The 14,347-nt window shown below is 37.8% G+C and overlaps 1 protein-coding gene across 1 annotated transcript in view; it reads left to right on the forward strand.

The window, feature by feature from the left end:
- DOCK4 (dedicator of cytokinesis 4) overlaps positions 1 to 14,347 on the forward strand; it is a gene marked incomplete at its 5' end in the record, with an annotated part of 331,569 nt that overhangs the window by 46,611 nt on the left and 270,611 nt on the right. The window contains 3 exons of the mRNA XM_082661517.1: positions 8,582 to 8,665; positions 11,213 to 11,253; positions 13,251 to 13,306. Coding sequence (XP_082517643.1) covers positions 8,582 to 8,665; positions 11,213 to 11,253; positions 13,251 to 13,306 — 181 coding nt within the window. The remainder of the gene's footprint in view (positions 1 to 8,581; positions 8,666 to 11,212; positions 11,254 to 13,250; positions 13,307 to 14,347) is intronic.

Raw genomic sequence — 14,347 nt, forward strand, 5'->3', positions numbered from 1 at the left:
GTCTGCCTCTCAGGCGTGCATGCAAGTTGTGTGAGACCTGCATAGACAGTTACCAGAATGGAGGCTGATCTCAAATGCATGGCAAGTCCAAGGGACAGAGAAGATGGAGCCTAGCAAGCGTTTCTTTGATTTTCCTACTGAGTTCATTTTCAGCATCAAAGCAGTGTTCAGGAGCTAGCACCCCGTCTCCCCCTCACACGTTTCCTTTGAATTTCTTTTTTTCAGTCTTTCTGGACAGCCTGCTCCCATGGCCCTACTGTCATACTGATGACCAGCTGGGAGTCCCTTCAAGTTAGAAATGACACTTTGCTCTTCACTTCATCTCATGAGGGGCAAGATGGAGGGGGATACGGGAGAAAGACAGTTCCATCCTGTGCTAGTGATCGTACCAAGAGAAATCTCCAGGTGACTTCTATTGCAGCCTCCCTCAAGCTCTATCCAGACAGCTAGAAAACAGATAGTGTCTTTGATAAGACTGTTAACTTGTTTTTCCCCACCTTATTTCATCTTTCCCTACAAGAGAATTTTGTGCATGTGCAGAGGAGGTGACCCCTTGTCCTCTTTTTCCACAGTTCACTATTTTATGAAATAAAATCCCTGAAAAGAATTTAGTTCTCCTTAATCCACTTCCCCTTTTCACTGTTTCCTCCAGCTCTTATCCAGAAAAAAATCTTCTTATCCTTCAGAAATTCTACCTTTTTCTCCCCTTTTTTCCATTTGTGTCCCCCTCGCTGCAATGATACTCATAAAAACTGATAAACCTAAACGCAGATACATCCATGACCAACCAAAGCCAAGAACAGTGTGAAATGCACGTGGACATAGGAAGGACCACTTTTAAATGTCCTCTGAGAGACCGTGTTCCTTCACAGTGCGCTGCTTTCTCACTGCCTTCTCATTGTCGCTGCCATGTTTCAAGTACCAGCTTTCAGAATTTTACAACTACTCACATAGAAATGTTTATTTAAATTCTCATGCAGTCATAGCTCATTTCTGTTGTGAAAAACAGGAGTTTCATTTTTTGTATTAAATGAGATTCCATGGGATAATCTCAGAGCTTGAGAATAATAGCATCGTGTTCTGTGTTGTAAATAGCTCACAAGTGACCTTTCAGACCACAGCCTGTTCCTGAGTTGGAGATCCTTTTATCAGAAAGATGAACTCCGACTTTGAGGGATGAGTTTCCTTCCTTCGTGTCACAAGGGACAGAGTATTTCATTATTTTTTTTTTCCTGTATTATGTTCCATTCGTCTTAAATTGTCAACCCGTAAAGGGCAAGGGCAGCATTTGCCAGGCTTGACGTGAATCGTGGTGTGTAGCAGCGTGGTAAATATTATTTTGACCATGATGATGAATATGTTATCATCTGTGATGTAGAGCTACATGATTGTCATCTAGTAGTTTTTTTATAATTTGTTTCTTTTTTTGCTTTTAAAGGTCATAGAACTCTGTGATTGAGTTGCTCTGTACTAAGTTTAAAAGTACGAATTTGTTCTTTGAATGAGCAAGCTGTGTCTCTGAAACTGAGAAATGAGTCCCTGTTTCACAGCACAATTTTGCTTTTTTTCCCACCGTCTTCATAGAAAACACTCGTGAGTTATATATGAGGATGTTTCTCACAGACATTTAATTTTTAATAAACTGTCACTAGGTACTAAACTGATATTATATAAACGAATAACACAATAAGTGGTAAGAGGCAGCTGTTCATGATATGATTTTCAAGATGGTTACCCTATACATTTAACACTTTTCTTACACATATAATGTTAGCCAGTGTTTTTGTTTTTGTTTCTGTTTTGGCCGTGCCACGTGGCATGCAGGATCTTAGTTCCCTGACCAAGGATCTAACCCGTGCCCCATGCAGTAGAGGCGTGGAGTCCTAACCACTGGACCTCCAGGGAATTCCCCACATACAATTTTAAAGGATTTGAGTATAAGCTATGTTTACATGCATGTTTGTTAATCCATATAAATTTTAGTTTTTTGGTTTTTTTTTTGCTGTACGCGGGCCTCTCACTGTTGTGGCCTTTCCCGTTGCGGAGCACAAGCTCCAGACGCGCAGGCTCCGGACGCGCAGGCTCAGCGGCCATGGCTCACGGGCCCAGCCGCTCCGCAGCATGTGGGATCTTCCCGGACCGGGGCACGAACCCGTGTCCCCTGCATCGGCAGGCGGACTCTCAACCACTGCGCCACCAGGGAAGCCCCCCAAATAAATTTTTATATAGTAGCAAAGGGGCAGGGATGAAAACAATACCATATAGTAGTTTTTATGTGCTGTTTAAAACTGTACTCCCAGGATCCTTAGGACTGAAACAATAGTATTGAACCTTTATGTTTCCAGATCTATGAATGATTCATTCTCTATGATCTTCTCTGTAGCTACTAAAGTGGTTCAATTTATAAGAGAACAAACAAACAAAAAAAATCGAGGGATCAAGACAATGTGTGGTCATGTTCAGTAAACCCAAATATTACTGGTGGGGAAATGCCCCTGGAAAGTGTAGGATGAGAAGACCTTTGGATAAAGACAGAGTTACTTTACAACAACTGGGGACAAGATGAATTTTCAACTGTGGACTTGTTTCATGCAAAAATGCTTGGAGGATTTGGGAATTTAGTTGGAAAATTGTATCCAAAATGGAATCTAAACATAACATATTCTTCAAGTGCACTTGATGGAAATGCAAATTGAGGTTTCATGAATGCCTGTGTTTTCTTTGAATCTTTGCTTTAATAAACCAGTTTTCCTTACTTTATGATACATTATGTACTACCACTAGTAAATTTGAGCCAGTCATGTATTCAGATCTTTTGCTCTTTTACCTAGAACTGCCTTCCCCTTTCAACATTCTTTTTCATAACCTGAAACTTAAAAGAGGATAGCATTCATCCATCCATTCATGACTTTCATACATTGCAAGGTAGAGTTACTTGTGTAATTCAAAGGTTGGAAATGACTTGCCATTTTAGAAGGTAAAGATCAAAGTCATGCCTTGAACTGTAGCCTAAAAAAGTGTTACTCTCCAATATGATCTGCAGTTCAGTATTTATTTTAGATGTTTTAAGTTATGAGAGGTGCCCCTGACATAATCTGAATCCATTAAAACCTGACTACCATTTTTCAGTGGCTTCATTCATTCATTCCATATGTGTGTTCATTCTCCATTCATGCACTGACACATTTGTATGCTGGTTTATGGAAGATGAATTAAAAATAGTTCAAGTTCTCTTGGGAGTTTGGGACTAGCAGATGCAAACTATTATACATAGGATGGATAAACAACAAGGTCCTACTGTATAGCACAGGGAAGTATATTCAATATCCTATAATAAACCATAATAGAAAAGAAAAATAAATAACTATGGGTATGTATATATGGTGACATCATAACTAGACTTACTGTGGTGATCATTTTGAAATGCATAGAAATATTGAATCACTGTGTTGTACACCAAGAACTAACATAGTGCTGTAGGTCAATTATACTTCAAAAACAAAAAAACAAACTTATAGAAAAAGAGATGAGATTTGTGGTTACCATAGGTGGAAGGGGGAACTGGATGAAGGCAGTGAAAGGTACAAACTTATTTATAAGATAAATATTAGAGATGTAATGTACAACATGATAAATATAATTAACATGGCTATATGTTATATATATATGTTAAGACTAAATCCTAAGAGTTCTCATCACAAGAAAAAAAATCTTTTTTCTATTTCTTTATTTTTGTATCTATATGAGATGATGGATGTTCACTAAACTTACTGTGATACTCATTTCATGATGCATGTAAGTTAAATCATTATTGCTGTACACCTTAAACTCAGTACTATATGTCAATAAAAAAAGAAAGAAAAAATAGTTCAAGTTCTCAAGTAGAAAGACACAGATAAATAAAGTGCTAAATAGTATGTGATACCTTGCCCTATTTAAGGTGTGGTCAGAGCGCCCTTGGAGCACAGATGAAAGAGTAAATGATTCCATTTGGGCCCAAGGATGGGGAAAAGGAAGTAGGAAATTGAAAGGGCTAACCTTGGAGCTAGACCTAAAACTAAGGCTACTTTGCAGTATCCAGTGTAGAAGGGCTGGGGAATGCAACTCCCGCAAAGGGGATAATATGTATAAAGGCACTGAGGCCTGCATGAAAGAACTTGATGAGAATTTAGGTATGACAGTGTGGAGGGCAGTGTGTGGAGAGGTAACTGGGATGGGAGCCTGGAAAGGTAGCAGGAGAGCAGTGGTAAAGGACTTTGTAGGAGATACTGAGAACAGGCTTTCCCTCTGCTTCATCAGATGGCTGTTGCAGGTGGGGACAGATGTCCATTCTTTCAGAACTCAGGCAGTGACTAAAACCAAAGCAAGGCTGGTCTGGGGACAGATTGCTTCAGTTATATATCATGCTCTGTAGTGCTGAGCTGAAGGGCCTCTTCCAGACTCTCAGAATTGCAGGCTGGCAGGGACCTTTCAGTTCACCTTGTCTAGCTCCTTTGTTTTATAGAGGAGCCATCTGAAGCCCAGTGAGACTGAAGAACTTAATAGCTTGCCTTTAATAGTTATCAAATATGATATAGCTGAAGAGTGAAGTCAGGATTCACCCACGCAGACTTCTTGGGTAAGAAATGAGGTGATACACTGTTATGACCCAGACAACCTGTCCTCCCAGTTTTAAACAGCTCCTATGAAAGAATGAGTTTTCACAGGTAATATAGTTTGGTTCTTAGAATTTTGAGCGCCCTCTTAAAATAGAATTGCCCATAATAAAGGAACCTGACTGCCTAAGACCAGAACACGTAACAGTAATGGCTCTGCCCTCATTCATCCCCTCAGCGATTATTTACCGAGTTCAGTTTGTGTGCCAGGCTCTGAACTGAATTAGGTAGACAATTGGGAGCTAGAAGTAACCTCGTCCTTATGTCCATGGAACTTACAGTCTGTTGCAGGAGACATCATTCAAAAACTTGCACAAATAAGAGGGGATGGTTGAGTAGTATATGGTGCTATGAGAGTGTGCAGTTGGGGTGAGGGGATGTGTGTCGAGGAAAGCTGCTCTGAGAAGTGGCCACTGAATCCACATCTGTAGGGTGAATACAGCTTAACTTGGTGGGGAGGGAAAGGAAGAGTATTCCTTGCAAGGGGTCGATCATGGGCAAAGTCCTGTGTGGGAGGGAGTGTAACAAGGAAGGTCTTTGTGACCAGAGTATAGAAAGTCAGGGTTGAGGAGTACAGGATGAAACCAGAAAAAGGCAGGACCTTACAGGCTGTAGTACTGATTTTTTCTATTATTCTCAGAGCTTTGATATATTTATGAGGATGATGACATCATCAAATGTGAATTTTGAAAAGACCTCTCTAACTGCTGTGTGAGAAATGGATTGGAGAGGAACCTGAGTATATGGGCACAGCCCTATAAGGAGACTGCTAGAGAAGGCCAGGCAAGAGGTGATAACGAAGCTAGGGCAGTGGTGGGAGTGGAGAAGTTGAGAAGAAGATGGCTTTGGGAGATATCAAAGAGATAAGGCCATTGTGATGTGGGTCTTGGACTGGCTATGTGGGTCGGGGGCATGTGAATGACTCCTGGGTTTCTGGCTTGTAGAGTCGTTGGACACAGTGCTACCATTCGACAGAATTGGGGGCAATGGACGAGGATCTGGCTTGGAGACATGTAAGGATTGTATCAGCTAAATGGTGGCATGAAATAAAAGGAAAACAACCCCATCAAACTGTTGTCTGATATGGCATGATATGTCTTATTACCTTTTCCTTTAAAGAAAAGAAATTGAACCTAATAAAATTTTCCTGATGCCACATATCCAAAAAGCATTTAAGTACAGGTGTGACAGAATCAAAGGGGCCTCTGGTGTCTCATAGATGCTGTGTTGAGGAAGGACAACCGTGGAGACAGGGAGCCTTCCGGGAAGGCTTTCCAGCGGCCCTTTGGAGTGATGCAGAGAAATCCACCTAGGAATAGCGAGAGAAAGCAGGACTTACAGCAGAAGACTAACATTTTAGAGTGGGTGATTGGGAGAGAGAAAATTGCTTAGATTTGGCTGGAGGCGGAGGGGAGATAATGAATTCAGTTGAAGCCATGCTAAGTTTTAGGTGCTTAGACCTCTAAATAGAGATATACAAGTTGGAAGCTGCTGAGGCCACAGATGAGGACTGGAGAGAGACTTGGCAAGTCATATAGCGACAGGTGATTCTGGAAGTCTTAGCACGTTCTCCAAATAGGGAGAATGTATATGGATCGAAGGAAAAAAAGTATAGTTTTACAATTGAGATATTTTTAAATAGCTAGAGTATACCAGACAGTGTGGTAAATTATTTCTGATAGGTGCCTTATTTAATCCTCCACTACCTTTTGCAGTTTCTTCATTGTTACCCGCATTTTCCTCATGAGGTAATGGAGATTCTGAGAGGTTGGTATATTGACCAAAGTCACACAGCTAATAAATGGTCAGATCTGGGTTCAAACCCACGTCTCATGATGCCAAGTTTGATGTTATTTTCCTACACCCAGCCTTTTTGACAGCAACATTTAAGAAGAGGGTTAGGGAAAGAAGGTCTACAGAAGAAGGCTGGAGGGTATGAGAGAAGCAGTAGAAGATTCAAAAGAAGATAGACTCCTGAAAGGCAATATGAATGTGGTCACAGTTAGGGAACAGAGCAGTTTCAGAACACAGTGAAGTGAAGGGCCGAGGCATGAAGGGATGGTGAAGAAATGGAATTCGTGAATGGTACTGCCATGTTCAAGAAGGCGATGAGGGGTAGGGCAGAGCGACCAGCAGTAGGGGACGTAGTCATCACAGCCTTGGGAGCTACAATAGCATTTGTGAGTGGTAAGAGCTGTACACAGAGCTGGGTTGGGTGCCCGTACACATAGACCTCTCATAGAAGCATCGGTAGTGCAGGGTTGAGACACTAGGGTTGTGAGAGATTAAGGTAACTTCATGAGTGTAGACAGGCAATTCTGGGTACAAGCTTGCTTTGGAGTCTTTTAAATTGTACTCAATCTGCTGTCTATTCAGTTGTTGATCCCTTATAAGAAGAGGTCTCTGAATTATTATTTGAAGTAATCTGTCAAGATATACAGACCTTTGATTATTTTTCAAGCAGACATGTCTTCTAGGACATCAACATGAGGTCATAGGGTATTTATGGTTATAGTTAGAAAATGACATCATGAACTAGTGCTTATCTAAAACGTCTAACTTGGTTACTATGTAGTTATTTTTGCCTACCTCATGTACTTTAGGTTATGTTTTCTGTCCTGTGTTTTGACTGCTACCGCTAATTTTGTTTTGAGATCGTAAAACAGCTTTAGACTTCTCTGAAAGCCCATTACTTATTGGCATGTTTTCATTTATTGACAGGTTCATGTATTCCTTCAGGCTTTTAAAACACATTCATAGCAATAACAATAATTTATTTTGGGGATTGGAGTTGTATCTAAGTCTCACCATCTGAAAGAGAATTATAAAATTCACTTCCAAAATTTTGGGCTTTTAAAAATCATGCAGTCAAAGCATTTACTATCATTTTTTTGGATGTGAATTGCAAGGTGGTTTCAGCGTGTATAGTAGGAGATGTCTCTTTCTCTTTTCGTGTGTTGAGGTACATTTTTAAAATTTTCTATCCTTGTCTCCTTTATGACTCAAGTGTTACTTTCCCGGGGAGAATCACTGTGCTTTTATTCTCCCTTAACCACTCAAATCACCTAGGGATGGTTAATCTGTGCACTCTTTCTCTCTGGTATCCTAGTCCTGTCCAGCCCTGTGAAATGTTTCAGAAACCAATCAATCTGTAACCATTAGGTTAAGGCTAAATGGTGACTCCCCTCAATTCCAAATGGTCTGAGAGCTGAGGCATGTGGGAACTGTCACGGTGGCCGTGTGTTTAGACCCAGGGGAGAGGTCCAGGCATCACCATTGCTTACTACAGAAGCAGAAGACTGCTTTAATGCCACATACTGGGCTAGGCCCTGGGGACATATTAATGAGCAAATAGGTGCAGTCCCTTCTCTTGAGGACTTTCTGGAAAAGAAATATCCTGCAAACAGCATACCAGAAAGGTAAACCAAGCTTATTAATAAGTAAGAAATATATTCCTTACTTATTTTTTATTTATTTATTTTTTTGCGGTACGCAGGCCTCTCACTGTTGTGGCCTGTCCCGTTGCAGAGCACAGGCTCTGGACGTGCAGGCTCAGGGGCCATGGCTCACGGGCCCAGCCGCTCCGCGGCATGTGGGAACTTCCCAGACCGGGGCACGAACCTGTGTCCCCTGCATCGGCAGGCGGACTCTCAACCACTGCGCCACCAGGGAAGCCCAATTCCACATCTTTGAAATTTGTATTAATAACACTTACTCGACCAAGAAGTTGGCGAATTATGTAAACTTAAAGATTGACTTTCTTCAAGAATCTGTCAAATTAGGATATGACAGCCGGCTCTAGCTATCAATGTGTATTTCCTACTCACATTCATTTTTCCTAGTCAATAACATTTAATAGTAAGCAGTCTAACTGGCTATAACTGATATGATGATCATCTCCATATAACCTATGTCATTTCTTACAGTTATTGCCAGTTTTCGAGGAACTGTCCCGTATGGCCTGTCATTGGAAATTGGAGATACAGTTCAGATCCTGGAGAAGTGTGATGGTAAGTAGACTAGTGTTGATTGTTTGAGGTTGTATAAACAATCTCCTGCAACACTGGACAGTTCATAAAGTTTACAGATTGTTTCCATACTTCTGTCAATCCCTGGAATTTCCCCAGTAGTCACAGTGAACCATTTTTAACAAAACTTTTTTCTTGCATATTGAATGTTTGGCTTATGGGAAAGCATTATTCGGTATTTTTAAGCTGATTGTATTTTTTCCTAATATTATGTACTTATATTCACTAGATGCCAACATAGAAAGCAATTGAGACTATTGAATTTGTGAGAGTTCATGACTTGGGGCCAAACAAGAAGGCCTTTCTTAGAATGTCAAGAGTCTGGTGGGTTCCCCAGGACAGAAAGAAAGAGGTCTAGAGCAGAAATGCCTTACCCCAGGTTGGGTAACCAGATGCCTCCAGGTGGGACTCCTGCCCAGGCCAACTCTGCTCTAGTCCTACAGCCATCTCCTCACCTCCCTCAAATCTGGGCTGAAGTTATTCACTGTATTTGAAAAGTTAAATGAACTTGTATGATTAATTTATGTAACAGGTATCTCATTCAATCGACCTAATATGTACGTTCTCAAATGCTTCTATTCCTGGTCAACAAAACATCCTTAAACTTTAGTCCTTAAAAAGATCCCAGATGAAATGACTACTCTTTTTTTCTTATCAAAATGGCCACATTGTAAAGTCCTATCAGTATATCCAAAGATAACTGTTTTTCATCTTAATATATTGTCCTTATTAGGAATTTATAATATGGTAAGATTCTATCATATCAAGGTTCATTATTGGCAAAATTGTGTTCTCCCAAATAGAACTATTACTTTTAGTTAGAGCCTGTTATTAGATTGTGGTGATACATGGACATTTATTTTGTCCAATGTAACTAATAAAAATAAAGTTTTTCTCTGTCATTGCCAGATATATTTTGTTTCTATTTTCTTTACAGATAAATATAAAGTCTGTTTTGAATTGGTGAAAATGGGCTTCACAACTATAGGAGCTGTATTTTCGGTTTTTTAATTAATTAATTAATTTATTTATTTTTGGCTGTGTTGGGTCTTTGTTTCTGTGCAAGAGCTCTCTCTAGTTGCAGCGAGCGGGGGCCACTCTTCATTGCGGTGCGGGGGCCTCTCACTATCGCGGCCTCTCTTGTCGCGGAGCACAGGTCCAGACGCGCAGGCTCAGTAGTTCTGGCTCACGGGCCTAGTTGCTCCGCGGCATGTGGGACCTTCCCAGACCAGGGCTTAAACCCGTGTCCCCTGCATTGGCAGGCAGATTCTCAACCACTGCGCCACCAGGGAAGCCCCTGGGAGCTGTTTTATAACCTGAAAACCTTTCTGTATGCTGTAGTTGGACAGAGACCTCTCTATGACGTATCTGCAATTATCAAAAAGTTTTGGTTTCTGTTAAAATAGTTGTTTAAGAATGGCTATATTTCTTGGATGGATGTCTTTAAGGGATATAGTAAACCCTGACATTATAGAGATTCCATTTCTCAATTCATTCTGTTTTCTCCAGATTGATTTCAAAATGATGTTTTACAATATATTCTTTTGAGAAAACTTATGAGGAACAAAAATATTTAAATGCAAATCTCAAATACTTCTTTCTAAAAGTTCAATTAATCAAAAAAAGATTCAATTCCATAGAACATTTGTTACATGATAAAAATAATTTCTTACCAATAAGCAAAATGGTTTTTGTTCTTGAAGAAAAAATAAATTGAAAATAATACATTTATAGGGGGCTATATATTAACCATATAAATATATGTATGTATCTATCTATATATGTATATATATATACACACCCTGTAATTGTTTTAAACTATAAAAAGATATGTTCCCCATTAAGGATAGTGCCGTAAAATTGATTCAGAGTTCCTTGGAGATTAAGTAATAGGCATTCTACAGAATAAAAACTATGTGTGGATGAAAGAGTGCCATTAGTTCTCTTAGTAGATGAGACTTGGCTTCACTCTTCTTAGGCTATCAGACTGATCCTAACCCAAGACAGTAAGCTGAAGAAATGTGTGAATTCACTACAGAACTGCTGGCTGAGCACTATGCTTTGATGGTAAAGTCTGGGCTTTGTAGTCAGGCAAAGAGAATTTGGAACTGTGTTAAATCTTGTGTAGATTTTTGAATTTCCCTGGGATGTAGTGTAGCGTTTTATAAAATGAAGTGAAACTAAGCTCAGAGAGGTCAATTAATTTGCCCAAGATTCAACAGCTAATAAGTAGCAAAGCCAGAATTTAAGCGCAATACTCTGATTCCAAAGCCTTTATTTCCGTTATGCATGCTTCTATTTTTCATGTACGTTTCCAATACAATTTGTAAATGATTTTATTAATAGAAGACTTAAACTAGTAGTCACTTGACTGTTAGTCGAGCCTAATCCCAACCCCCATTATGTTTATACCTAGAATATTTATATGTAGAGTAAAATTCCATCAGTAAAGGACAGATTGATTTCTAATCGTTTCTTCAAAGTATTGTAATGATTTATTGAAATATGACCATGATTATTTCTCCACAGGCTGGTACAGAGGATTTGCCTTAAAAAACCCAAATATCAAGGTAAAAATTATTGCTTTTAACCATAATTATGGGATTTTTAAGAAAGACAGTTATTTTTCTTTATTTCATTATACAATTGAAATTACAGTTGGGACTCTTAGTTGAAATACTAAATGGCAATACAGATTTTCATAATTTTGGAAATTCTTTTGAACTTGGATTATAGTTAAGACATGCTATTCAAATGATAATCCTATGTAGCTCTTGAAATTTATACTGAGAAGACCTTAATAAGCTTACTATATATATAAAAAAATCGTTTTGAAGTGTTAGTTTCACAGAGAGTGAAAGTAAAATTCAGGCAGCGGAAATATATATATTCCAAAAGAAACACTGAATAGAGGTATTTAATCTTTAAGTTTTCTGTGGTATCATTTGTAAAAAGTTGGTGTGGCAAAACAGGTTTATTGTAGGGTATGTTAAGAGTCCCTTTGGATTTGAGGAGCTGAAATGTGGGAAAATCATATAAAGAATCCATCTTTCTTACCATTACCAACAAAAACTAAGACTTATTATCCTTTATATATTTATATAAATCCTAAGGAATTATAGTAGGAAGTAATAATGATTTTTCTTTTACCTTTCATTTATGTAGTTTATGATTTTGACACTAATCCTCGCTAATATCTATATTTTTTCTAATACTTTGTTCTAATCTACCCATGCTACCCACATTTCTCTAATATTTTTTTACATGTCATGTTCATTTTTCGGTTTAATTCTGGTTTTACTAGGATTGTAGATAAGAAATTGTATCATTTCTCATTACCAAAGTCTAATATAAGTAATCTAAACTCTTTTGTCTGCCTTTCTGCTTAAATATACCTTTTTTCCGGATCATCCAACTGTGTTTATTACTTTATTTCATTTATTTTAGGCCATTCTAAAGGAGAGCCTGATACTTTTACCCTCATTTAAAGTTATTTTTGGACATCTGCAGGCACATGCAAATGTAGCTTCAGTATTTAATTTTTCATTTAGTACATGCTTGAGAAAAAATGTGTTATGGTTTGTTACTTCTGTTACCCTTTGAACCTCAAGTTCTGACTTTTTCTTGTTAATTACTATAATTACTCTATTTGTTATTCCTACCATATTAAGGTAAATTTAAATTCCAAAGGAAAAAAAAGTTATTTTTTTAACCTATATACGTATTTACTACTGTTGTATATTACAGAACTTGCTAGTTAAATTTTATATTATCCTTGGATCCACAGTGGTGATAATGTATGCAAATGACATTTGTTTTCCTAAATATTTAATTGAATTTGTCATTTAATTGTACCTAAAAATCATTCAGAGAATATTGTTGTTTAATGGATAATAAAATTGATGCTCTTCTTTTTAATGTTGTTTTTTTCAATTTCTCATTTAGAACAAAGGAATAATTTCCTTGCCCTAGCTTTTCCCTACAATAAAAGGCTTTAAGCTAGCGTGGCTTCTTTTGTTTAATTTTTATTCCGTCAAAATGGCAGCCTGGTGATTAATTGCTGCTATGTTTTCATCAAAGATCTTCCCTAACATGTAATACACAGATTGTTTCCAGATTCATAGTGGTATTTTTTAGTATATATTTTTAAATAGACACATGAGTATTTTTGGAGAGAAGAAAAAGAACTACAACAAAAACAAACAAACAAAAACCCCCTTCTTTCAATACTGGAGTATTAAAAAAAAATTCTTATTCAACATGCTTTCTATATAGAATTCTTGAAAATATAAAAATTTTCTGTTTTATAAAGAATATACTTTTGAGTGGGATTTAATTTTTTGATTATATTTATTTTAAAGTAACTCTAAATTTGTACACTGGTAAGTAGTAGAAAATAAAATGAATGGGTCTAAGCTACAATAGATTTAGCCTAAAGAATATGTTAGAGATTCCTTCTTCCTAGTATTGTTATGGTCGTGTGGCTATATTTTATACATATGACTTACAAAACTAACTCTGCTGTAATAGACAGCTAGAGCCATAACCTGCATGTTTTCTCTTCCAGGGTATATTTCCTTCCAGCTACGTTCACTTGAAAAATGCATGTGTAAAGAACAAAGGGTAAGAAATGAATTTTATTAATAGTTGAAGGATTTTTCATAGAACCATTACTTATTTTGGAATTTGAAGACTTAGTAATTGTCTTGAAAAATGAACTATAGAAAAGCATGCCATTGTCTGTGTTGTTTGATAAAGACAGATTACACTAAGGCAGTTGGCGGAGAAAATTCAAGAACCACATCTGTGTGTTGGACAACAGTAGGATCTAGGGCTCTGGAGGTCTCTCATTGTCCAGAAATCATGCAATCGGCCTAACCTTTTTTCTTTTTTAACACCTTTATTGGAGTATAATTGCTTTACAATGGTGTGTTAGTTTCTGCTTTAAGCAAAAGGAGTTGGTTTTTCTTGGTTTCCTGCTGTGTAGGGAAGCATGGCAGTCACACCCATCAAATGCTGAGTCATGTCTCAACCCCAGGAATTTCCTAGATTCACTACTGAATTATAAGCAGCCAAGCCTGCCATTATTTTCCTGTTTGGGGTTAATACCATATCCTTGTGTGACCATTTCACAAAGCCGCTATTCTGCTTCAGAGAACATCATTTCTGTGCTGTTTGTTTGATTGAGCTCATTGATCACTTAGGATTTCTGATATATTTGAAAAGTTTTTCCCAGTCTGTGTCCAAAAGGACTTAAAGCAGCTGTTATGATAAAAGATTATTCAAATACAATATCACAGAATGAAAGAGTAGCACTTGCTTATTTAAGTGGTTAACATAAGCAGATTATTCATTTTAAGTGAATCCAAATATTTGCTGCCAATGTCACAAGGAATATGCATTGGATCACTGAATAATTTTCATTTTATGACAAAAGAAACAATGCAGGTTGTACCATAAAAATTTCATTATTCATCAAATAGCAAAAAATAGGAATTTATTAAAGCACATTTTAAAGCATATTAAATTATATCTTCAAACTTTATTTTTACCGGAAAAGTTCCATGGAGGCTATTCAAATGGGTGATTCTTATATCTACTCTCTATAAAGGTAGAGTATTAAATCTTAGCTCAGTGAAATAATTTCTTCAGGTGGCTGAGAGT

The sequence above is a fragment of the Grampus griseus genome (assembly GCF_964374135.1).
Source record: "Grampus griseus genome assembly, chromosome: 9".
NCBI lineage: Eukaryota > Metazoa > Chordata > Mammalia > Artiodactyla > Delphinidae > Grampus > Grampus griseus.